At 47.0% G+C, this 23,889-nt stretch overlaps 1 protein-coding gene across 1 annotated transcript in view; it reads left to right on the top strand.

The window, feature by feature from the left end:
* Positions 1-23,889, top strand: part of DNAH9 (dynein axonemal heavy chain 9) — a 333,701-nt gene that overhangs the window by 13,567 nt on the left and 296,245 nt on the right. The window contains exons 3-10 of the mRNA XM_054709112.1: positions 1,474-1,632; positions 2,716-2,846; positions 4,992-5,203; positions 7,043-7,276; positions 16,828-16,995; positions 18,600-18,716; positions 20,441-20,591; positions 23,166-23,280. Of these exons, the coding sequence (XP_054565087.1) occupies positions 1,474-1,632; positions 2,716-2,846; positions 4,992-5,203; positions 7,043-7,276; positions 16,828-16,995; positions 18,600-18,716; positions 20,441-20,591; positions 23,166-23,280 (1,287 nt within the window). The remainder of the gene's footprint in view (positions 1-1,473; positions 1,633-2,715; positions 2,847-4,991; positions 5,204-7,042; positions 7,277-16,827; positions 16,996-18,599; positions 18,717-20,440; positions 20,592-23,165; positions 23,281-23,889) is intronic.

Here is a 23,889-nt window from a genome sequence, read left to right as displayed (position 1 = left end):
AGACATGAAAACGTGCTCAAAGTCACTAATTATTTGAGAGATGCAAATCAAAAAGACAATGCGGTACCATCTCACACCTGTCAGAATGGCAATCATCATCAAATCAACAAACAACAAGTGTTGGAGAGGATGCGGAGAAAAAGGAACACTCATGCACTGCTGGTGGGAATGCAGACTGGTGCAGCCACTGTGGAGAACAGTATGAGTTTCCTCAAAAAACTAAAAATGGAACTCCCATTTGACCCTGTGATCCCACTTCTAGGAATATATCCCAAGAAGCTAGAAACACCTATCAGAAAGGATATATGCACCCCTATGTTCATAGCAGCACAATTCACCATAGCTAAGATTTGGAAACAGCCTAAGTGCCCACCAGCAGATGAGTGGATTAAAAAACTGTGGTACATCTACACAATGGAATACTATGCTGTGGTAAAAAAGAAGGAATTCTTACCATTTGCAACAGCATGGATGGAACTGGAGAGCATTATTCTAAGTGAAATAAGCCAGGCAGAGAAAGATAAATATCACATGATCTCACTCATTTATGGAATATAATGAACAACATAAACTGATGAACAAAAACAGATCCAGAGACAGAGAAGCATTGATCAGACTGTCAAACCTCAGAGGGAAGGTGGGGGTAAAGGGGAGAGATCAATCAAAGGACTTGTATGCATGCATATAAGCCTAACCAATGGACACAGACAACAGGGGGGTGAGGGCATGAGTGGGGGGAGGGGGGTTGGAGGGTAATGGTGGGATGGGGACACATATGTAATACCTTAATCAATAAAGAAATTTAAAAAAAGACTTAGTGAGAAGGCAAACCAAAATATATTTTTTATTTTAATGCCTTCTAAAGTACTCCTGTTTTTGGTTATTAAAAAGATATATAAGGTAGATTGCTTGGGAATCCCATTCTTTGCTGGGAAAGTGAGGACAAAGTGAAGTTAATTTTGGTGTTCAGATGACTAATGGTTTGCCTTGTGGAGGAGGAAGTAACCTATTTCCTCTTGATGCAGAGGTCAGAACTAAGACTAAAATGAGGACATCACAGGGAGGTAGATGTGTTCAGTGTAGAGACCCACTTTCTCCCAATGAAGACTGATCACTGAGGAATGCACTGCTTGTCAAGTTGGGAGGCTGCTGACATTAGTGGGATTCAAGCAAGGGTTGGGTGGTCCAGTGTATTTCTGTATTGACAGAATTCAAAATTCTTCAACTAGCCTTCGGAGTGCTGGTGGATCCTGTCTTGAATAATTGTGTATGCATGCACGCATAAGCCTTTTGTCTGGGGAGAGGACGTGTGCTCCTAATTGGGTCCCCATCAATCTATTGTCCAACAAAAGATAAGAATGCCTGGACTAGATGGAATTCCCCACCTGTTTTTTAAAAATTTGGCATTTTGTTTGCGGGCCACCTAGCCTTGTAATTTCCAACGTTTCAGGAGACTTGTTGTACCCTTCACAGCTTGGATTCCATGGATAAGTCCGTCATCTATGCCATTGAGTCTGCAGTGATCCAGTGGAGTCGCCAGGTGCAGGTGGTCCTCAACAAGGAGTCTTCCCAGCCACTCTTCCAAGGAGAAAACCCCACCCCCTGGGTGGAGTTGGAGTTCTGGAAGAGCAGGTAGGCACATGCTCAAACCTTGGCGAGTAGGTAGACGTCTTACAGAGGATGCTGGTCTGGGGGAGCCAGCCGTGGAGTGTGGTCCCACCTCCAGGCATTTCTCATCTCCCCTGGAGCAGACAGCTCCGTGTCATTGGGGTCATGCAGTTTTTCTGTGCTCTGGGAGATGTACCCTGTCCTTAGGGTTCAATAGTTGCCCCTTCTTTTGTGGGCTGCAGTCAGTATACCTTCTGACATGTCTTCAAAGGCTTTTTCAACCACATGTAAAATTAACTCTCTTTTATGTGTATTTGTACTTGAGTACTCCTTTCTCCTTGGGTAGTCAAGGCTATATACACAGACTTTTTGTAAGGATCTGCAGAAAAAGAGGGGTTTTGACACTTGGCTGCAGAATAGCCTCTCGTAGATCCCAGCCAGTCGTTAGCAGGCCTAGAAAGCCCATCGTCCACTGTGTGCCAGCCCCACAGAGTCCCCGAAAGACCTAATTATTGCTCCTGCTGATTCCCGCTCTACCTTCCCATTTCCTTGTTCCTATTCATCATTGTGCTGAGTAATCTTTTGCTCAAAAGGAGGCAGATGTTTGAAGCAGATGTCCCTGTCCTCCTCTTGAGTGGGGAGTGTCCATATCACATGACCAGGTATGGTGCCCTGTTGGTGCCACCATGCTGAGATGTCCCATGCTCTCGCCTGGTTTCTGTTGGGAGGAATGGTTTCTGACCATTCTGCTGACCTGCCGCAGGCCCTTCTCCAGCAGCTTCACGCTGACACGCGTCTCCACCCCCGCCACCCCAAACCTCGCTGCAAGAGCTGATGACCTCCAGCTGCCAAGCTTTGGAGCCACCAGATGTTCACAGCAGGTTCCCCTGCTGTTGCCTCCCGGGGCTGCCCCTTTGAACCATGTTCCCTGCTCAGGCTTTTGCCCTCACTGTCCTGGGAACAGATGCCCTGGCTGCTCGTGCAGGAGCCAGCCTCGGTGGGAGCGCCCTGAGCAGGGCTGCTCTCTGTCTGTCTGGGGGTGGGTCGTCACAGGGGGACTGAGTTTCCCGATGCTCACCTGGACTCCCCTCCTCCACGGCGTTGCAGGTCTGAGGACCTGGAATACATTTACGACCAACTAAGAACGATAAAGGTGAGGAGCATGGTGGGGCTCCTGGACAAGCTTCAGAGCAGCTACTTCCCAGCCTTCCAAGCCATGTGCAGAGATGTCACAGCAGGTGAGGTGCAGCAAGTATTTGCATAAGAGCGTTTACCTTGAATTCTTTATTTAGTGCTGAACTATCTTCTCTCTCAGATTTCAGCAGCTTCAAGTCCTTACGACCCTCAACCTGACACAACCTAGCGTGACAAGGCCAGATCCAGAAGCAGGAAAGCGGCCACCTGTGCTGTTTGCATTTCCACCACTCTGTGACCTAGGGAACAACACCTAACCCCCTGGGCTTTAGTGCATGCCGTGATATCGTGCACACACCTCCTGCCCACTGCCTCGGGCTGCTGTGATGGAGTAGAGATGGAAGTGTTTTGCTGACTGTGCCACACTGTACAATGCATGTTGTTATCTCTCACCTCTGGGGTTCAGGCCCCTTCGCCCTGGCCCCTTGAGAAGCCTTTATGCCACTGCTGGCTCCATTCTGCTTTTTCCATTCCTACTGTCAGAGGGACTGCAATTTCCTGGCTATCTGAGCACCAGGCAAGATTGCCCCTTGTCAAAATTGCAGAGCCAGCAAAGTCTATAATTAGAAGCAGGTAAATTTTTTTTTCCGAGCTCCCTCTCCCCTCACCAGGGCACTTTGCTTCCTTCCTTCCTCTTCCCAGACCTCCTCCTACCTCTTCAGTCTTGTAGGTCAGAATGTGCTTTGAAAGGTATTTGCAATTTCATGTGATTTACGCTTAATCCAAGCAGTGATTTTCAAACATTTTTTTCTCTACCAGCACTCTTTCTTTAAAGACAATTTTCTTCCTAAGTCCAAAACATAGAACTAATTAAGGCCTATTTGTTCCATTAAAGAGGGGAGTGTCCTGTGTCCTAGCTCAGTGTGGAACCCTCATCCCACTTTCTTCTCCTTATGATGTGGGCTTTGAAAACCGCTCAGCCCCAGGAAGGAAAGTTCCAGTGGTGGAGTTTCTGACATGTTCCCTATAGCAGAGAAGAACTGGCATATGTAGCTAGTCTTTGAGGTCCCTCTGCGCTCTAAAATGTTACCCCAGAGTCTGCCCTGCAGCACATAGGGCTGCCTGGGAACAGGTACCTCTTCAGTTTATTGCTTCACTGAGAGATTTTGTGTCCCAGAGGAATCAATTGTTGTTCCCAATTTAAGTCCAATACAAATGATTCAGGTGTCCCCCAAAAGGAGCTCGTGTACCACTATTGGTATGAGCAGTTATTGTGGGAGATATATGGACAGGCACATATAAAAATGTTAAGGGTAACTGTTCTTGGTGATAGCAGTTTTCCATATATGTTAGCGATTTGAAGTTTTCATTTTATATGATTTTATTTAGGTTAAAATGGGAGTCAACTCAGAAAACATTTGAGTAAATACTACGGGTCATATGCAGACATGAGAAATATCATAAGGGATATATGCAAATGACTGTAATTTGGGCTCTGAAATCAAACAACGTGCAGTAAAGTTATATTTATGAGTTGGTTATTTTGAGCTCCAAATGTATTTTTCACATTAATAGATTAATAGACTATGATCATTCACATTAGTCTTTGTTATAAAAGATTTGGTTCCCCATGTCAGCTTCAAAAAATTATTTGTAGTAGAGTATATAATGACAAAGAAAATAAATTGGAAAAAAATGCAGTTATAGTAAACACTGCTATAAAAATAAAAATCCTTGAAATATACAACTCAATTTGGATGATGGAAGGAAAGAACTTTTGGTTAGAGGAGTTAGGTGGAGACGTGGTCAGAAATTTTGATGGGCTCTCTGAATAATAAAAATATTTTAGAGGCATTTGATGTGCATTATTTCTATTAGTCAGATCAGGGGTTTGCATCGACTCACTGATGGACTGAAGAGACAAGAGGAAAGGCAATATTTCTGAATCGGTGGGTATGGATTGGAAAAGAGTGATAAAGAAGGAGGGCAAAAGGATGTAGGAAAATGTGTGGGAACAAGATTGTCTGAAGTGGAATTGATTGGACGATGAAGAACCTTGGAAAACTGGAAGCAACAGTACGATGGAGGGAAAAGAACAAGAGCAACATAGACTAATAGGGAGCTCTCATCAGCCTTCACTCGGCTCTCTTGGTTTAGGAAGTTCAGATCCTTCTCTTCCCGGGCACCAGGGCTCCAACTTGGTGGCTCTGAGCTTCAGACAGGGAGGATGACTCTCACATTCCTTCCAGCTCTGATGGAGGCGAAGGACATCCACACGCACCTGAAGCCGCTCCGCCGCCACCTGGAAGCCCTCGAGGCCGTGGAGTTCCCGGAGCTGAAGCCACGGCTGCGGCCTCTGCTCCACGTGGTCTGTCTGATTTGGGCCACGTGCAAGTCCTACTGCTCCCCGGGGCGGCTCACTGTGCTGCTGCAGGAGATCTGCAACCTTCTCATCCAGCAGGTTGGTGCCCCAGGGTCCCCACTGACTCCCTGGCGGCTGGGTGGCATGGAGTCACAGAGGAGAGTAAAGTGGGCATTTTCAGGGCAGGGAAACAATTATGATCCACAGGGTTCCCTCTCGAGTTATTTTACTAATCACAAGCCGGCAACACCGACGTTTTCAGTAGTGCTGCAACACAGCCTTCCTTTCCCTCTGCCCAAAGCCCGGGGGCTGCTGAAGGGCAGGGGTGGTGAACTTCAACCTCCTGATGATCTGTGCTCGCAGACTGGTATTTATTTTACTTTATTTTTTAAAATATATTTTTATTGATTTCAGAGAGGAAAGGAAAGGAGAGGGAGAGAGGGATAGAAACATCAATGATGGGAGAGAATCATGGATCGGCTACCTCCTGCATGTCCTCTACTGGGGATCAAGCCCGCAACCCAGGCATGTGCCCTTGACCAGAATCAAACCTGGGATCCTTCAGTCCCCAGGCCAATGCTCTATCCACTGAGCCACACCAGGCTAGGGCCAGACAGCAGTGCAGTGAAGACCAACACTTAGGAATGCCATCTCTGGCGTCAGGCATCTCCGTGCCAAACCCCGTGTCACCACTTGTTCGCGGTCTGTACCTGGCCAACTTGATTGTCTGCTCTTGTGTCTCACCTTCCTCTTAGTACAGTGGTAACAAGAGAACCATCTCAAAGGGTAGCGGATGACTATGAGGCTCTGATGTGGCCATGCATGGCTTACAGCATGCCCTGCACATGCTAAGAACTCGCTGTGAGCTACAGAGAAGCAACTTTTAAGATCACAAACTTGGTGCTTCTCCTTTCTAGGGACCCTTACAGCATCAGCCAGGCAAGCATAAGCCCCGAGGAGTGTGCCAGTGACTAGAACAGGAAGCCTTAAGGAGGTGTGGGTGATCTTCCCCCCAGAATTGGCTTCATTTCCCTCTAAGGAGCTGTGACCCTGAGGAAACAATGAATGCGTTTAAAGAGGAGCTAATAATAACTAACATCTATGAGGCACATTGCAAGTTCCAAATTGCTGTGACCTTTATGATCCTGGTCATTTTCAGATGAACTCTCTGAGGTAGGCAGGGAGAGCCTCATTAAATAATAATAATCATTATAATAATTATTATTATTATTTAAAGATGTGGGCTAAAGCTCCAGGAACTTAACTAAGTCACCAAAGGTCACCCGGCCAAAGACAGGTTGCTTGACCCCTAGACCAGCACTTTTCCCTCACTCCATGTTTGTCAGCCAGGACTCCTTCGGTTGAAAGTGTAAGGAAAGCCCACCAAAAAAGGTTATTTATTGGCTCATGTACCTCGAAAGTCCAAGGTAAGTCTGGCTTCAGCCCTGGCTTACCACAGGTCATAGGTGGTGTCATCAGGACCCAGTTATTTCTGCCCCTCCCTGTGGTGGTGAGGACGCTGTCCAACAGCGGCAGCCTCGCAGCCTTCCAGGTTCAGGTCTGTTAGAGACAGGGAAATAATGATGGTTATAATGAAAGAATTCTCGCACTCAAATTATTTCACCACAGAAAGTCAGAAAGTCACCAGAGAACAGGTGGGAAATAATACCTGCCCAGCCCCAGTTGGCCCCATGAAAGACTCACGGTGTTTCCTTGTCTCTGATTGGTCACTTGCCCATACCTAAGCCAATCACTGACTATTTGGCTTGATCCCAGGTCCCAATCCACCTGTGGAACTGAGGATGGAGTCACATGTTTCCTATAGTTTGCTTCTCAAAAATACTTGGGCTATTGTTCAGGTCACAGTTGGAGTTGGCAAAGTTGTGGGATGTCCCTCATTTGCAACCAGGCTTCGTGACACGAATGTTTGCGTTCCAGGCCTCTGATTATCTCAGCCCAGAAGACCTCCTGAAAAGCGAAGTGGAAGAAAGTCAGAGAAAACTGCACGTGGTCATGGACACCTTGAACTTCTTCAAGCAGGTGTTTCGGGACAGAAGGGAGGATCTCCACACTTACTTCAAGGAGAGCCAGGAAGTCAGGGCGTGGGATTTCCAGTCTTCTTTGGTGTTTGTGCGATTGGATGGCTTCCTGAGACGCCTGCTCGTGGTGCAGGTGAGTGTGCTCACCCGCCCCCGGCTCCCGGCTCCACGCGGGAGGGAGCAGTCAGGGACCCAGAAAGCGCATAGGAAAATGACCGACACAGCACGGTGGCCAGCCTTCCTTTCGTTGGAGCAGTGGTCGGCAAACTCATTAGTCTACAGAGCCAAATATCAACAGTACAACGATTGAAATTTCTTTTGAGAGCCAAATTTTTTAAACTTAAACTTCTTCTAATACCACTTCTTCAAAATAGATTCGCCCAGGCCGTGGTATTTTGTGGAAGAGCCACACTCAAGGGGCCAAAGAGCCACATGTGGCTCGAAAGCCGCAGTTTGCCGACCACGGGGTTGGAGGAACCCACAATAAGATTCAATATATATTTGTATTGATCATTTGGATCGATCATCAGGTATCGGTGGTGCTATTAGGAGTTTAGGAAATGCTAATCATAGACTCATTTAGGAAGAAGGCCCAGGGAATCAGCCAACTAATTCATTTGATTTTCAAATTGCCCATAATCTTTAAACTTTGTTACAAATAAACTCTTGCTAAAAAGTTCGATGTGCAAAATGCAGGTGAGCTGAACTGGATGCAGCTGGCCACTCCCACAAAGCTACTACTTTGAACTTGCCCTTTACTCTTCCACCCCAAGGTGGCTCCAGAAACTGCACGACTAGTGAATCCCAGTGTAAAAGAAATGTGACTTTTACCCAAAGCTGTGTCTTTCCCCAATTTTTTAAAAGTTAATGTGAATATTAGTTTAAGGCCCAGAGTAAGGAGACATGAAGCTTTTTCTTTTAAGAGTTTTTATCCTCAGAATTTAATATGGTTAACAGGTCTTTTAACACTTTACAGCTCTAAATTTGCTGACTGAACTTTGGGAGAAAGACAGTGGACATAATACAATGAAATACATACTTATTCTAAAATTTAAGAAATCCAAGGTCAAGTTCAAGATTAGGAACAACAGCCAAAAAAAGACAGAGAAAGAATTAAAGTCCTGTTTCCAGCTATGAATATGAGAGATTTGGGATGATGAGGGGGGATATGTTGGGAAGAGGCTGTGATGAGTGGCACAAACTGTGGAATTATGAGGATAAGAGTATGAAATTGAATCTGTTCATTTCAGTTCCAAAACATTGATTCAACACTGCCGTTCTCCAGGCATTGAGCCAGGTCCTAGGGATACGATGATGACTGAAATACAGTTTCGCCTGTAAGAAGCCCTCGGACCAGTAGCCGTAGCGCAGGGGAAGGTAGATTCATGGAGGATATCCATGAATAAGGGAGGAAGAAAGAGGAACCCCTAATCCATCAGTGCCCGAGGAAGTAGTAAGCAGAAAAGGAAACTGTGGGGCGCGCTATAGTGTTTGGACGGGTTCAAGCCTCAGACTAATGAGAGAGCACAGTCCTCTCATGGCCACGTGCAAGTCCCAGCTTGGAGGGCAGAGCCCTCCCAGCACAGTTATAGCCAACAGCTATAGTTGTAAGCTTGAACCTATGGTCCGAACACGTGGCCCCACGTGCCTGAGTGAAGTGGGCTTGATAGAGTTCAGGTGCATGTAATTGAGTAGGATCGAAACCCACGAGAATGTTGTAAACATCTTGACCACGCCCTTACTTTGCCTGGTGGCATCTGGCTATAAAATAAAGACGCGGCTTGTAGTCCGTGGCGCTGGCGCTAGCTCTCCATCAGCGAGGACAGCATCCCACCCAGACCCAGCTTTTATTCTCTTCTCTGTCTTTTCTCGATCCGTCACTGCCCCCTCTCAGGGTCACTGAACCTGGCTGAGCTGGCACGGCACATAAGGCGCCCTGGGGCTGAGTATGCCATGGCCATGCCGGCTCGCCACAGGAAACAAAGTTTGAAACTAGACTAGGAATTTACGGGTGGAAAAAGACAAGGAAGAGCATAGAGACAGAGAAAATGTATAAGCAAGAAAGCCAGAAGCTAGATCTTACTAGTATGAAAGGCCCACCTTAAGTCCTTCATCAGCACCATGGAGAGTATAAGTCACCGATATCTGGCTTTATCCTAAATGCCTCCTTTTTCTGCAACATTTCCATCCCAGCTATTGATGCGCAGCTCTCCTCCCCTCCCCCACGGTGTTCCTCTCACCTTCCATATCTGTCCCTTTGCTGTTGTTTAGCTGAGGTGACAGGCCTCCAGCTCCAACCTGCCCCAGGCCTGGCGGACCAGGTGGAGTAACTGCCTCACCGCCTGGCAGCCCTGCAGCCCTGCAGCAGCCTGGGGGTGAAGCTGAGCGCAGCTGGGAATGAGGTGGGGCTGGGGCCTCAGGCAGACACACACATGCCAGTGCCGTGCCTCTGCACACAGATGACTGTTCTGACATTACGGCCCGAGTCTGCGGGCATATCCAGTAAATGCACAGGCCAGGGCCACAGGCTCCAGGAGCTTCTGCCCTCACATGGCCGGCTCTCGGCTGCTTGTCCTTTCTGAATCAAGGGCGCAGATGCAGGTGGGTGAACGGTAGTTGCCCCATGTAATCAGAGGATGACCCGAATGCCTCCATGCTCAGTCTTCCCGCTCCCTCCAGTCCCAGCTCTTCCGTCCTTTGCTCTGGTTTACTTCTTTGCTCTTATGACAAAGTCTATTTATTTTCTTTACTGCTTTCCTTTCTTTCTTTTTCCTCTCCCTTCCCTTTCTACTTGTCTCCCTTCTCTGTTGTCCAAGCCCTCTCTTTTTTTGTTTCCTTTAGCTCCTTCTTCACCTTGAATTTCCATGATTTCCCGTGGCTGCTCCTGCCCCCTGTCGTACTATTTCCTCCCCTCTTTCTTTCTCATCTTTGAGTCATTTGCTCAGCCTCAGCCCCTTGGCCTCTGGCTCCCCCACCTCCTCCTACTCAGCTCAGTGCAGCGGGACACAGACTATCGATCATCTCAAGCAGATTTCATGTAGCCCTTTAGTTAACATTCTGAGTACCTCTGTGATCGATGCCTGTTTGAAACGGGATTAATCTGCTGCTCTCCAGCAAGAATTAGCATGAACCGAGCCGTATTCATCTTGCTGTTCTAATACAGTATGTGGCCACTGAGACGGGGGGAGCTGCAATTAATAAATACACTAAGCTAAGTTAATAAAATGACATCTGCATGCTCACATCCAGAGTTATGCTGTGAAGGGCTGGTTTTAATCTCCATCGTTCTGTCACATTTCCCTCTCTGATTTGTGTTGCTTTTTTTTGCACAAGAAAGTTACATTGTGCAGATCGACTCTTCCCCTCTGGGTGCCTGTTAAAATGAAGGTGGGCTGAGCTGGGGTGTGTGTGTGTGTGTGTGTGTGTGTGTGTGTGTGTGTGTGTGGTGTATTGCTGAGCAGTTGTCAGCGGCCTGCAGCATGTGGAATAATTGCATTCTCGGGATACCACCATCCTCCTCACCACCACGACCCAGCTGATCTCTTAGAAAGCTAACCCCTGAGCAGGGAAAGGAAGAGTAGAAACATTTCAAAAGCCTATCTCATGCCAGAGCCTGCACCCCCACCTTCATAGGAGCAAGGCCTCAGCACCCCTGCTGTCCCACAGGAGCACCGTGAGGCATTGCCCGTCACACGCTCAGAGAGGTTCTGCTGGGATTTGACTCGGGGGCATATGGTTCCAAGTGTTGCCCTTTTATCCAGCGTGGATATCTCCCAGGGGGTTCTAGAACTCTGCTTTCCTCCCTCCCCGCACTTTGAAGGTCCAAAGTGGTTCCGTGGCTTTATTCTGCCTTAACCGCTCTCTTCTGTCTTTGCACACTCTGTTTTTACCACATGATTGTTAGGCCATTTTTCTAAATAAGTCATTTGGGTAAAACTATAATTCACATACCAGGAAAGGGGGTATCTGACTTTACAATTTACTAAGGAAATCCCAAAAGTACATAAAATCTTTCTAATTTGAACAAACAGTCCAAAATCAAAGGCGAAAAGAGTCTTTCAGCTGCCTCTTAATTCCTTCCCTCACCCTGTCTTCCCGCTGGCTGCCCCAGCTCACACAACACACACCAAATGACACATGCATGCACACTGTATATATGTACAGTACACACACTGCACATGCAATATACACACTGCACATACACACACTGCACATATACATACTGCACACACAGCACATGTACACACACAGTAGACACATAGCACAGACACTGCAAGTCACATTCCACATATAACACGCATTAACATCACACAACTTACACTGCACATACACATGCAACATACACACACAATACACACAACACACACATAGCCCCCAAACACACCATATCCACACACCCCCATGCACCCTCCCAAACTGAGTCCATGTTTGTGCCATAAGACTAGGTGCTGCAGAGCCCTGTGCTTCTGCCTGCAGCCTCTCCCCTCCACACAGCGCGGTAAGTAAGAGCCGGAGAGAGCCCTCATCTCTTCCATTCTGCAATGTCTGCAAAGCTGTGATTTACTGGCGGCAGAGTGATTTCCTGCTGGGGCTTTATGCCAGGTGATTAGCGGGGAGATGGGTGGTAAGGTGCCCTAATACACGCGCTCCCTGCTCCTCCTGCACCCCGTCCCTCTCTGCCTCCTTGCAGGCCTAATTGGGCAGGCTTCCCTTTCAGCCCTCGCGAGCATGCGGTCACTAGGAGACCACTCGCTGCATAAGGTCGGCCGCTGTCGTGAGGTAGAGAAAGCAGCCTTTTCCCCAATGACCTTTTGAGACTTTCATCTGTGAATGTCTGCTTTGTGCTCTTCCTTAATGAATTCTGAAGACATTTCTTTTAAGACAGGTGGAGTGACCTTTCCTTCAAGGACGGGCTTGTGTCTGTGGGGCCTGCCATTATCCCGAGGGTGGCTCTCCCCCTCGGGCCCGAGCCACCGGAGGCCTCTCCCACCCTCCATCAAGGTTGCACAGGTTTCCCAAGAATAGGACCCATCGGCCCAGCCAGCAGCCTGGCCCATGCCTGTGTGCTACCTGGAGAGGAGCACCTGTGCACCAGCCATTACACGTCCCTTATCCGGCAACCTGAGCTACCACTTCAGGGTGATGAGCACTAATTACAGTGGCTCCCCGTCATGCAAGTCCTACCAGGGCAGGTTCCCGTGACTCCGTAACCCCGCAGCAAGTTAGGCATTGGGGAGCGCATATGCAGGTTAGGGAAGTGAGGCTTAGGAAAGCTGTGCCTTGCTTGACGCTACATCACTACTAAATGGCAGGCCGGGGTTATGTGAGCCCAGCATTTGGGCCCTGTCCTGGGCTTTTCCCCTGGTGCTGCATATCCTCCCTCTGAACTTGACCCTTTCAGCCTGAATATGGCATAATGGACTTCCTGTGTTTACTACTGTGATGAATAGAATGGGTAGTTAAAAAATTATCATTTAAACTTCTTCTTGACTTAACTTGCCTTTTATCTGATTGGTGGGGCCTTTAAATAAATGGTGAAAAGAGCTACATTGAAATATTTTATGAATCAAAGATATAGTCACGGTCAGTGTGATAAATACGTTTCTATGACCACAAGACAACTCCTGCCGATCAGGAACCTCCTCTAATACTCTGACATCAAATGTCTAAAATCCACCAAGAGGGAAAGCTCAGTCCCTCTCTTAGCAGCCCATTCTGTAGTTGGACTTTTCTAAGCATTAGGTGGGTTTGTTTTACTGAGTGAAACCACATGAAATTGCCATTTTCTGTAGGGAAAATATAAGACATTTTAGAAGTTCAACCTGCCAGGTGAGGACAGATCTGCTGTGTGCTCATTTGCCTTCGATCTGCCCCCAGAGCGGGACCACCAGGTTCTGCATCGCACTTGACCAAGGCCTTGCTTTGTAACTCTCCTTTCTTGTCTAATTTTCTCAATTGCTCCTGCGTTCATATTTCTTAGATTCTCCTTCTCCTGGAGGGGCTGTAGGTAAATCAAAGGTCAAAGGTCATATATTCATTCATTTAACAAATATTTCTCAACATCTGGGCTTTTTTCAGGGACTGAAGATAACGAGGTACCTCTGGGCATTTACAACCCACTGAGAAAGATGCACAAAATAAAGAAATATATATAATACTAGAGGCCCGGTGCATGAAATTCATGCACTGGGGGGAGGTGTGTCCCTCAGCCCAACCTGCACCCTCTCCAATCTGGGACCCCTTGGGAGATGTCCAACTGCCTGTTTAGGCCCATTCCCACAGGGATCGGGCCTAAACAGGCAGTCGGACATCCCTTTCATAATTCGGGACTGCTGGCTCCCAACTGCTTGCCTGACTGCCTGATTACCCCTAACCACTCCCCTGCCAGCCTGATTGACACCTAACTGTTCCCCTGCCGGCCTGATCATCCCCAACTGCCCTCCTCTGACAGCCTGGTCACCCCCAAATGCCCTCTCCTGCATATTCCCTCTTTTATTAGATAGGGTTTTTTCTTTAACATATTGGACAGTGTACCTGCTATGGTCTTGACAAACCAGTAAAAATGTAAACCCAAACTAAAGGTGTCATAAAATAAACTCCTTAAACAGGAATTTCATGAGACCTTGGAAAGGTGATATCATGTGGTTGTTGGGCTTATATTTGAATAAGTAGAAGGTTTATAGGTGATTTCACACTTTTTCATATTTTCTAAAAGTTTCCTTTTCTTTTATAAACAATAGACATGTAATCAACTGTCCATCTTTCCCTCCAAAAATTATTTTGAAAGGGCAAAGTCAATTGGAGCCAAGTCTGTTAAGTAATGTAGGTGTCAAGATGGAAGGCTTTTTCACATAGAGGTCTGCTAACACTGTACTTATCCATTTTCCCACAAACTTTTGGCCCATTTTTTCCCTTCTGCTAGAAATACTCCTTCCAAGATGCCTTTCTCCTCTTAATAATCTCAATCCTCTCTACCTATGAAAGTTCTACTGGGCCCTTTGAGGGTTGGCCAAGTCTCTGTGGCCCTCTCCCCATTCTTGCAGCCAGATCTGCTTGCTCCTTCCTCAGTGTTCCCACAGTGCCGAGGACACAGCTCCAGCACAGTCCACACATGCAACCTGTTGTCACCATTTCCTGGTAATGTCCTGTTCTATTCTCTTCCCTTTATAGGGGAATCAAGCTGGAGTTTTGCAGGTTGGGAAGAAGCTGGTGGTGGCTGAAAGTGGAATGTGCCTAGAGGGGCGCAGACGCCTCCCAGCCAACAGGCCTAAGGCCCAGGCCATGGCTGGGAGTGGATCACACGGGAGAGGCGCGCCCACAGCCCTGGCCACAGCTGGAAGCGGAACACGCTGAGAGGGGTGCAGGCACCTCCCAGCTGACAGGCCTCGGCCCTGGTGGCGGCTGAAATTGGAGCATGCGGAGAGGGGCACGGCTGCCTCCCAGGCCCACAGTCCTGGCTGCAGCTGAAAGCAAAATGCACCAAGAGGGGCACGGGCGCCTCCCAGCTGACAGGCCTACAGCCCTGGCCACAACTGGGAGTGGATCGTGCCCGGGAGGTGTGGCTGCCTCCCAGGCCCACAGCCATGGCCGCAGCTAAAAGCAGAACACGCGGAGAGGGGCGCAGGTGCCTCCCAGCCAACAGGCCTAAGGCCCGGGCCATGGCTGGGAGCGGATCGCACCGGAGAGGCGACCTGGGTCACTGCTGGGAGCGGATCACGCCCGGAGGGTGTGGCCTCCTCGCAGGCCCACTGGTGGGGCTGGAAGCCAATCGCGGGAGGGGGGTTAAGGGGGCGCGGGAGCCTCCCAGGTGGACGGCCAGGGCTGCGCAGATCGTGCCAGGGATGCACGGGCCAAGGCTAATAGCAGATCCTTGCGGGGGCGCAGCCACCTCCCAGGCCTACAGCCTGGGCCGTGCTGCCAGCTCTCATTGGCAGCCTTCCCTGGGACTGGGGGTCTCCGGTGGGCCTGAGAAGACTGGGCGCTGCCAACTTGTGTCTATGGGCGCCGCCATTTTTGTCGCGGAGTGATGGTTAATTTGCATATTACTCTATTATTAGATAGGATAATGTTAAGTAGTATATTTCCAAAGGGTGACGAAAACTCTGAAGAAAGCTTACAAAGGGTAAGGGGAGAGAGATTGGGGGGAATGGTAGAGTGAAAACTGGGGGCTCTTTTAATAGGGAAGTAAGAATAAGTCTAAGACTTTGAACTGAACTCCAAATAAATGTGTTGCCTATCATGTGTTTGTTAAATTAAGCAATGTAAAAAATATCCATTGTTTTTGTAATCAGAGTTTTTCTAGAAAACAGAATAATTAAATAAATATTTATCTAATCTCTGTCATGAAATACCTTCATGACCATCCAAGATCATACTTCAAGTATGCTTGAGAAATAAAATAGTGTAACAAAATTATAATCTACTTCGCTGATGCAATCAAACATATCAAGATGCATCAGTCTTTTAAAATGGTTAGAGGATATTTCCTAAATATTGGAATTGACATCCACAGAATTGTGAAAAATGGGTGCCCAGGTGACATTCCACAGCACAAATATGCTTCTCCTATAGCACTGACATGTAATTAACATTCAAGTCCATTTCACTTAAGTCCAATTCATTTCTGTTTTCCTCCCAGTGCATAAAGTTGAAGGTGTTTTAAAATGAAAGCTGCCCCCTGCCCCACCTTTGCTGGCAAGACCCCTGCTTCAGGGGCAGGCCTTTCTTTCCGTGGTTGGTTCTTTCCTCTTCTCTCCTCTCCCACTCGATTGCTTGCTGACAGCCGCGCCTGAGGTTGTGATGGGGTAACATCTTGGTTTGGAGGTGTTGTGATTTCAGGCCAGTATTCATGAGATCAGTACCACAGTCTGTCATGTTAGTTGTGTTCTGGATGCTCCTGTCCTAGCAGAGGCTTCCATGGACTCAGGGGCTCCTCCCCAAGGCTCTGGGTTGTGTTGTCCACCTGTCACTCAATTCTGAGCACAGCTGGGACACTGCCATGTGAACAGCAGTGACAGTGACACGCCCTTTCTGCGTGTGTACTGGCCTCAGTCCTAAGCCTCATTGGCTGATTTACCTCCCACTAGTGTTGTCCTGTTGCAGTTGAAGAAACCCAACACAGAGGTGTCAAGTCGTTGTCCCTGTCTCCCAGTGCTACATGGTGCACCGTGTTGCATATGCTGGGCAAGGGCATCGCCATTGATTTCTTTGGCAGTCTTTGCTGAGCCCGTTGGTGTCGTCTCCTGAACTTATCCTCGGGACTATTTGGGGGACTTGCTTTCCAGTCAATATCCCCTAAGATAGCTTCATTCCAGAACCAGATGACATGGCCCATTTGAAATTGATTTTTTTTAATTGCTGGTAAAACCAACAATCATGTAAATATTATTGTTATATTTTATTATTTATTAGAAAACACAGGAAAGCTAAAGCATAAAATTGATCTGTTTTTGTGTGTGTGAGTTTTATTTATCTGTACTTTCTCTCTGCTTTGTTATCAAGTTTAACTAAGTTATTTATATCAACCCAATCTAATAATACGGTTACAACACGAATCAGGCTTCACATTTTCCTAAGCAACCCACCACCCCCGTATGATCTTGCTCTTCCCATCCTAATGTGAGCATTACCCACTGTTGTCCTCCTCATCATTATTATTTTACCTCTTGTGAATCGGCCCTGTAGGACCTTCTGAAGACGACCTTGGACTTTCACAGCCTGCAGAAGCTCGAGTTCAGTGGCATCAGAGGCAACGCCCTCAGTCAGCAGGTCCAGCAAATGGACCACGAATTTCAGGAGATGTGCAGGGTCTTCTCAGAGTCCTGCCACGACTGCCTGGACCCCCAAGGCATGGTAGGACTTGGAAGGCCAACTTGCAACTTCTGTCTCTTTCTCAGCTGCCCTCAGCCTGTAGGGCCTGGTATTTTACTTGCATTTTCTCTCTTTCCTTTGGCTTTATAGTCCCAGGGGTTGGATGAATGGAGACCTTCTCATTATTCTTTGTGTCAGGAGAAGGATGAGGGAGGACCTTTTCCAACTGCTGACTGCTCCAGACTGATGGTGTCCAGGAGATGCTGAATGTGGGATGGCTTTGAGCAGTGAGCAGACCAGGAACCCCCGGGCAGAATTCTGTTAGTGTCTTGGGTGGGGTTGGGAGTGGGGGCAGAGCTTCATTTTTCTGATCAGACTCTGGTTTGCAAGGGAGTACTCAGGGATGAGGGAACGGCCAGACATGCATTGTCATGATTGGACCACAGAGCCCACGCCCTACCCCTGGCCCAGGAGAGCTGAGATCTATGAGCGCAAGCCCACAAGGGACAAAAAGAAGCAAGGGGGCCAGGCAGAAATAGGGCATGGGGCTCCCTGAGAAGGGAGTGGCTGGTTGCTGGAGGAGGAATCTTAGAGTGAATGAGTGAAAAGGAGGGAGAAATAGAGCAGAAACCTGCTCTTAGAGCCGTCAGTTGCCTAGGGAGGTCTTAGCAAACCCGGAGAGATATTGCTTTCTAAGGGAGAATAGGGGGAAATGGTGTACTACAAAGCAATCATTACTATTATTATTTTAACTCTTTTATGAATTGTCCCTATAGGATCTTCTGAAGACAACCATGTATTTTCTAAGACAAAACAAATGATAAAGCAGAATTCTGTGCACAGGGAAACATACTATTATGTTACTGTAGTTGGTTTGGGAAGTAGAACTATACTGTTTTTCTACTTTGTCTTTTTATAAGAATATGAATTACTATTGCAAAGCAATAATAACAAATAATAATTCCACCAATTAGGGATTTAATTTAACAAAATTTTTCTGAAAATTGCTATATTCTTTGGGTTGTCAGATAAAATATAATTGGGACATATACTAAAAATAAATTCACTGTTTATCCAAAGTTTAAATTTAAATGCATAGCCTATATTTTTATTTGCTAAATTTGGCAACCTTAGAAATAATGGCTAGTTGTTGTCTTAATGAATTAAAAGGTACTTGGAAGAAATAGTGTGCATTAGTTTAATTAGCTTCCTTCCTTCCCAATGGCTAGATTAAGTTGGTTACACTGAAAAAACATGATTTAGACTTGGGAGAGGAAGGAAGGTAGGAGGTAGGATGGTAGACCCATTGCTGGGGTTGTTGCTGTTGAGGTGGCTTTTAGGGTGGCAGAAGCTGGCACTGAGGATGATAGAGAAGGGGCAGAAGGAAGAAGGGGCACAGAAATAGAGTGAAAGGGTGCCAACCTCACAATTTGACTCACTCTACTAGTTTGCCTAGGGCAAAAACTGCAGCAGACATGGGGTAACTGTCTACATGGGTGAAAACTAAGGCATGCCAAGGTGAATTTTGGAAAATGAAAATAAATTCTTGGTCTAATGATTCAAGTGCAAAGATTAGTAGTAAAGAGCATAGTGGGACTGGCTTTTGCAATATCATGATTTTCTATGTCTTTGTAATGTCTCTTCAGGAATTTGAAAATGATGTCTCTAAATTTAACCAGAGAGTAGAAGATCTTGACCGAAGACTGGGGACTATCTTTATTCAAGCCTTCGATGATGCACCTGATTTGGAGCACGCCTTTAAGGTTCGTACAAGCAGGGAGAGAGCCACCCTATGCTCGATCCTCCCCCACCCTCATGAGAGGAGGGTAGGGATACTCTTCCAGCTGTTTGCTCCTGCAGATATGAATTGTTCTTAGTCTAATAGAGAGGTATCATGAGTATGCTAGGCAAGGGAATGCGCAGAATTGGGCTGCTCAAGTTGGTCACTAATGCTATTCTGAAAGCATGATAATGTGAAAATACTTTTCAAAAGAGTTTCTTCTGGAATGTTCCCCTTGAGTCTGATCAGTAGGGGACCCATTGAAAGTGAAGAGCTCAGCTGGGGTCACCATCCTGAATCCAGGGTTCTGCCATACCAAGGTTGTTTAACCACTGCTGTCAGGGTGGTTTGAGCTGAGGCAAACCACTTACCGTAATTGGTTACAGCATTTAAGTACAAGTAACTAGAATAAGAAGATGTGTGCCCTTGGCCTGTATCGCCAAGATGAGCTGGTACAAGAATACGGAGAAGGTTTAGGATGATGAGTAGCTAAATGGCTGCACAACTGAGAATTCTGAGTTGTGAGACGTAAAGACATGACAGATCTGTAAACTATGAAGAGGCCATATCTGTAAAGCCTTAAGGATTAGAACCAGAATTCATCAGTGGAATGACAAGGAGGCAGATTTTGGCTCAATAAAGGAAAGAGATTTCTGTCAAAACTATTTAAAGACGGAATGGACTTTCTTAAGAAGTAGTTAAGTTTCCAGTCACTGAAAATGTCCAAGCATAGACTAGAATCCATGCTATTCTAGAATATTGGGTAACCCAAATTGCCAGGCTTCATTAGCCATAGAATCTACCTATCTATATCTATCTATTTACATATAGATATCTATCTATTATATAAATCTTATTTTAGAGGTTATAAAATATACAACCTCTAATAAAGACCTGGCATTCCATAACTCACATAGAAAAAACAATTAGTATTTCTCTCTTCAAGCATTTGAACTGATTCCAGAAATTAGTTCTCTCTGAAACTTTTTTTTTGCTCCTCTCAGATTTTAGATTTCCAAATTCTCCTCAATACCTACCCTACTTAGCTTCTTTTTTTCCTTCTCTATCTTCACCCTCCTTCTCTTTTTTAGGTCTTTTAAAAATTTTATTATTATTATTTTTGTTGTTAATCCTCACCCACTCTTTCCTTTTTTTTTTTTTTTTTGAGAGAGTGGAAGGGAGAAGGGGAGAGAGAGAGAGAGAGAGAGAGAGAGAGAGAGAGAGAGAGGGAGAGAGAGAGAGAGACATCAATGTGAGATAGACACATATCAATTGGTTGCCTCCTGCATGCTCCCCAACAGATCCAGGAATCAAACCTGCAACCCTTTGGTGTGCCAGGGGGGCTGATGCTCCAACCATTGAGCACACTGGCCAGGGCTAGGTCTTTTTTTTTAATGGTCTTTTTAATATAGATCAGCTTAACCTTTCCAACAACTTTAAGTTTTCTCTTTATTTTACCCTTTATCCAGATTCTTACATCCCATGAGGGTCCAATAAATAATTTAGCAGATAGGAATCCTTCTCCTTTACAAGACAGACTATGACTATCCACCTACTAATAACTATTGATCCAGTAGCATAATAACAATTGTTTGACCTTTTTACACTGATAGGCATATGAAAGAAAGGCCAAGAAACAAGACTTATGTAACCTTGGAAATATTGAATCTGTGACTTGCTCCTCTTCTTTCTCCACCTCTCCTGCAGCTGCTAGACATCGCAGGCAACCTCCTCGAAAGACCACTGGTAGCACGCGATGCATCTGATAAGTACCTGGTGCTCATCCAGATGTTTAACAAAGAATTGGATACAGTGAGAGCAATCTACAGTCAGCGTGTCCAGGAGGAGGCAGAACTTGGTAGGCTGGTTGCCAGGGGATTTGGATGGGGGAGCTCTACTGCTGGGAGGGGTGAAACTCAACCCTCTTGTATTTGTTGAATGTCTACTATGGATCTATGTCATTCTCCAATAACAGCAAGGACAACTTGTAGATAATCCAGAGCATTTGGCTGATTGTAGAGTTCACTTAGCTGTGCATTTCCCTGTAGCTGGGGCTGAGGTGGGCAGGGTGGCCCAGAGCAGTGAAGTCTTGACAGCCTCTGGCAGCTGAGACCTTAGCCGAATAGATGGGTTGACCCCTGATCAATGTTGCCACAGTGATTAATCTTCAACATGTCTCAATTCCACAGTAGACTTTTATTTTCCTTTCCTGATCCCTCCAATACCATAGCAACCATGCTCCTGGAGGAAGGAACCAGCAGGAGCCCGACACGGGCGGTACCAACCTCAGTGTGATGTCTCCATTTTTATTGCAATTCTTAGATGCCCTGTCTTATCTGTTTGAAAGTCCAACACAAGTTCAATTCAACTTCACAAACACGTCTTGAGTCTTTGCAATTTGCCGGACACATTTTTGGGCACGAGATGCAGAGGGAAGCCAGGGTAAGGGGTAAACTAATTAATACCAAAAGTAAGTAAAGTAAGAATGTGCAGTCATTGCTAACTCTGGTCAAGCACTTCGTAGTCCACATGGCCTAGTTCTTCAAGCGACACACCAGGTAGGAACAGTTACCTAGCAAAATATAAGTAGTCCCAAGTTACAAAGAGCTGTAACAAAACAAGATACACTGTGGCTGGGATATCCGGGGGGAGTTTGTGGAGAAGAGGGCTTTGAGCCATGAAAGGTGAGAGATGGGAAGCGAGGAGAAGAAGCAAAGGTCTCCAGAGAAACGAGAAGAGAGTATTGCTAGGTACCAGGTGGACCTTCCTGTGGGCAAACAGAGTGTGCATAGGGAGACGAGGCCAGCCACAGAGTCCGGGGCCAGACTGTGAAGTCCTCTGAGTGCCACCCTAAGGAATCTGGAACCCAGTGTTCAGACAATAGGAAATTTCCCACGGGTTTTAAGTAATGGAGTGGCAAGACCAGCATGTCTATAAATAGGTTTCATACTGAGGTCATTGAGAATTGTGTCCACTTAGGAAGTCATTCCTCGAAGACCTGCTGGCCTCACATACATGTGGGCCATCCTCATGACATCCGGTCACATATAGAATTTGAAAACTCAAATACCTTAGGAGGCCACACTCGTTTTCTCTTGCTGCATAACAAATTAGCGCAGCCTCAGAGGCCTGCCAGCGCCCATCTTTTAGCTCAGAGTTCTGTAGGCCAGCAGCCCGGCCTGATTGCCTTGGTTTCCCACTCAGAGTACCACGAGGCTGAAATCGAGGTGTTGGCTGGGCTGACTTCTCATTGGAGGCTCTGAGGTGGTGGGGAAATCTGCTTCTGAGCTCATTTCTGTTGGTAGGATCCAGTACCCTGTGACTGTCTGCCTGAGGTCTCTATTTCCTTGTCGGCTATCACTGGGGGCACGCCCGTTCCCTGCCACGTGCGAAGGCTAGAGGCTGCCCCATCATCAAGGACACTGACTCCTCCTCACCCTTCAGCTCCCTCACCCCCCTCTGCCACCAACCAGAGAAAACGCTCTGGTCTGTGTGTGGCTCGCCTGAGTAAGTCAGCCCACCCAGGATCTTCTCCTTGTTGCCATGTAACATCTCATCACAGGAGTGATATTTTATCCTGTTTGCAGTTTCCACCCACACGGAACGAGGAGAGGACTGTGTCAGGGTGAGGGCCACTCGGTAGTGTCTAGAATGCTGTGGACCATAGGTCTGTGCTCGCATAGATGGGGAAGTGATGGAGCGCATGACGATTAAAGGACGACACCACTGCTCAGCCCCAGCTGCTGGGTAGACGTGGAGGCTGGTATTTGCCAGATCCTCCCATTTTACTAAGAAAGCTGGACACTAATTTAAAAAAAAACAACAAAAAATCTCATGACTGAAATCTCAACAACTCAGATAAGCAAACTGACACACTCTATGGAGTAAAGTAAGGGTGTCAGGCTCTGCTAACCCTGGTCAAGCACTTCGTCATCCGCATGGCCTGGCTCAGTCATAACCTTATTGAATTCGCACATAAGCCATTTTACAGAGGGAAAAACTGAGGCCCAGAGAGATTCAATTGTCTATTAAGGCAGAGTTCCTCAACCCTGACTGTACAGTTAGAATCCTCGGGAGAGCTTTCACAAAATACAAACGACGGGGCCCCACCCAAACCAATTGAAAGCAGAACCAGGCGTCAGTCTTTTTAAAGACCCCCACATGATGCAGATGTGTAGGCAGGTTGACAGTCACTGATGTGAAGTTATAAAGCCAGTGAGTGGCAGAGCTGGGCGTGACCCCTGTCTTCTGACCCTGTTCCATGCTCTCCCCAAGGTCTCTCTTCCTCCTTAGGCGAGCACAGTGATCTCCAGGAACGCCCATCTCCCTTGAGCACAGGGTGACTTCAGCATGTGGACCAGCTGGCAGGGTGTTCCTAGGCAGAGGGGCTGGGAGTCAGGCCTCACTCAGTCTGGCTGTGCTGTGTCTCCAGGCTTCTCCTCGGTGCACAAGAACATGCCCTCGGTGGCCGGGGGTCTTCGCTGGGCCCAGGAGCTGAGGCAGCGCATCCAGGGTCCCTTCGCCAACTTCAGGCGCATCACACATCCGTGAGTACCTTCCTCCTGAATGGGGGGTTTGCTCTGGGCCTCTGCTCCTGCTCTGGATTTTGACCATTGCATAAATGCATCTCACTTACCCAAGGCATGAAAATTATCCGTGTTTCTTTCCATGTTCAGCATCTGACCAGTGTCTTAGTCTATTTGGGCTGCTGTAACAGAATACTATAGACTAGATGGCTTATCAACATTAGAAATTTACTCCTTACAGTTCTGGAGCCTGGGAAGTCCAAGATCACGGTGCTGGCAGATTCGGTGTCTAGTAAGAGCCCTGTCTTTGGTTCATAGACAGCCATCTTCTCGCTGTGTCCTCACATGGCAGAAGGAGCAAGGAAGCTCTGTGGAGTCTTCTTAAGAGGGCACTAACCCCATTCATAGGGGCTCCACACTTGTGCCCTAATCACCCAAAGGTCCCACCGCCTACTACCATTACATTGGGGAATTCAGCTTCAACTTGTGAATATGGGGGAGGGAATACACACATTCAGTCCATAACAATCAGATATTGGCCAAGCAGTAACAAGACGGATACATTTGAGCTGACTCCTGGGACCCCTGGTGTTAAGTGAGGCCTGATGGACAAGAGGCTGAGTCCTTTTG

The sequence above is a fragment of the Eptesicus fuscus genome, chromosome 20, assembly GCF_027574615.1.
Source record: "Eptesicus fuscus isolate TK198812 chromosome 20, DD_ASM_mEF_20220401, whole genome shotgun sequence".
Classification (NCBI taxonomy): Eukaryota; Metazoa; Chordata; class Mammalia; order Chiroptera; family Vespertilionidae; genus Eptesicus; species Eptesicus fuscus.
This window is presented reverse-complemented; position numbering and strand designations above follow the sequence as displayed.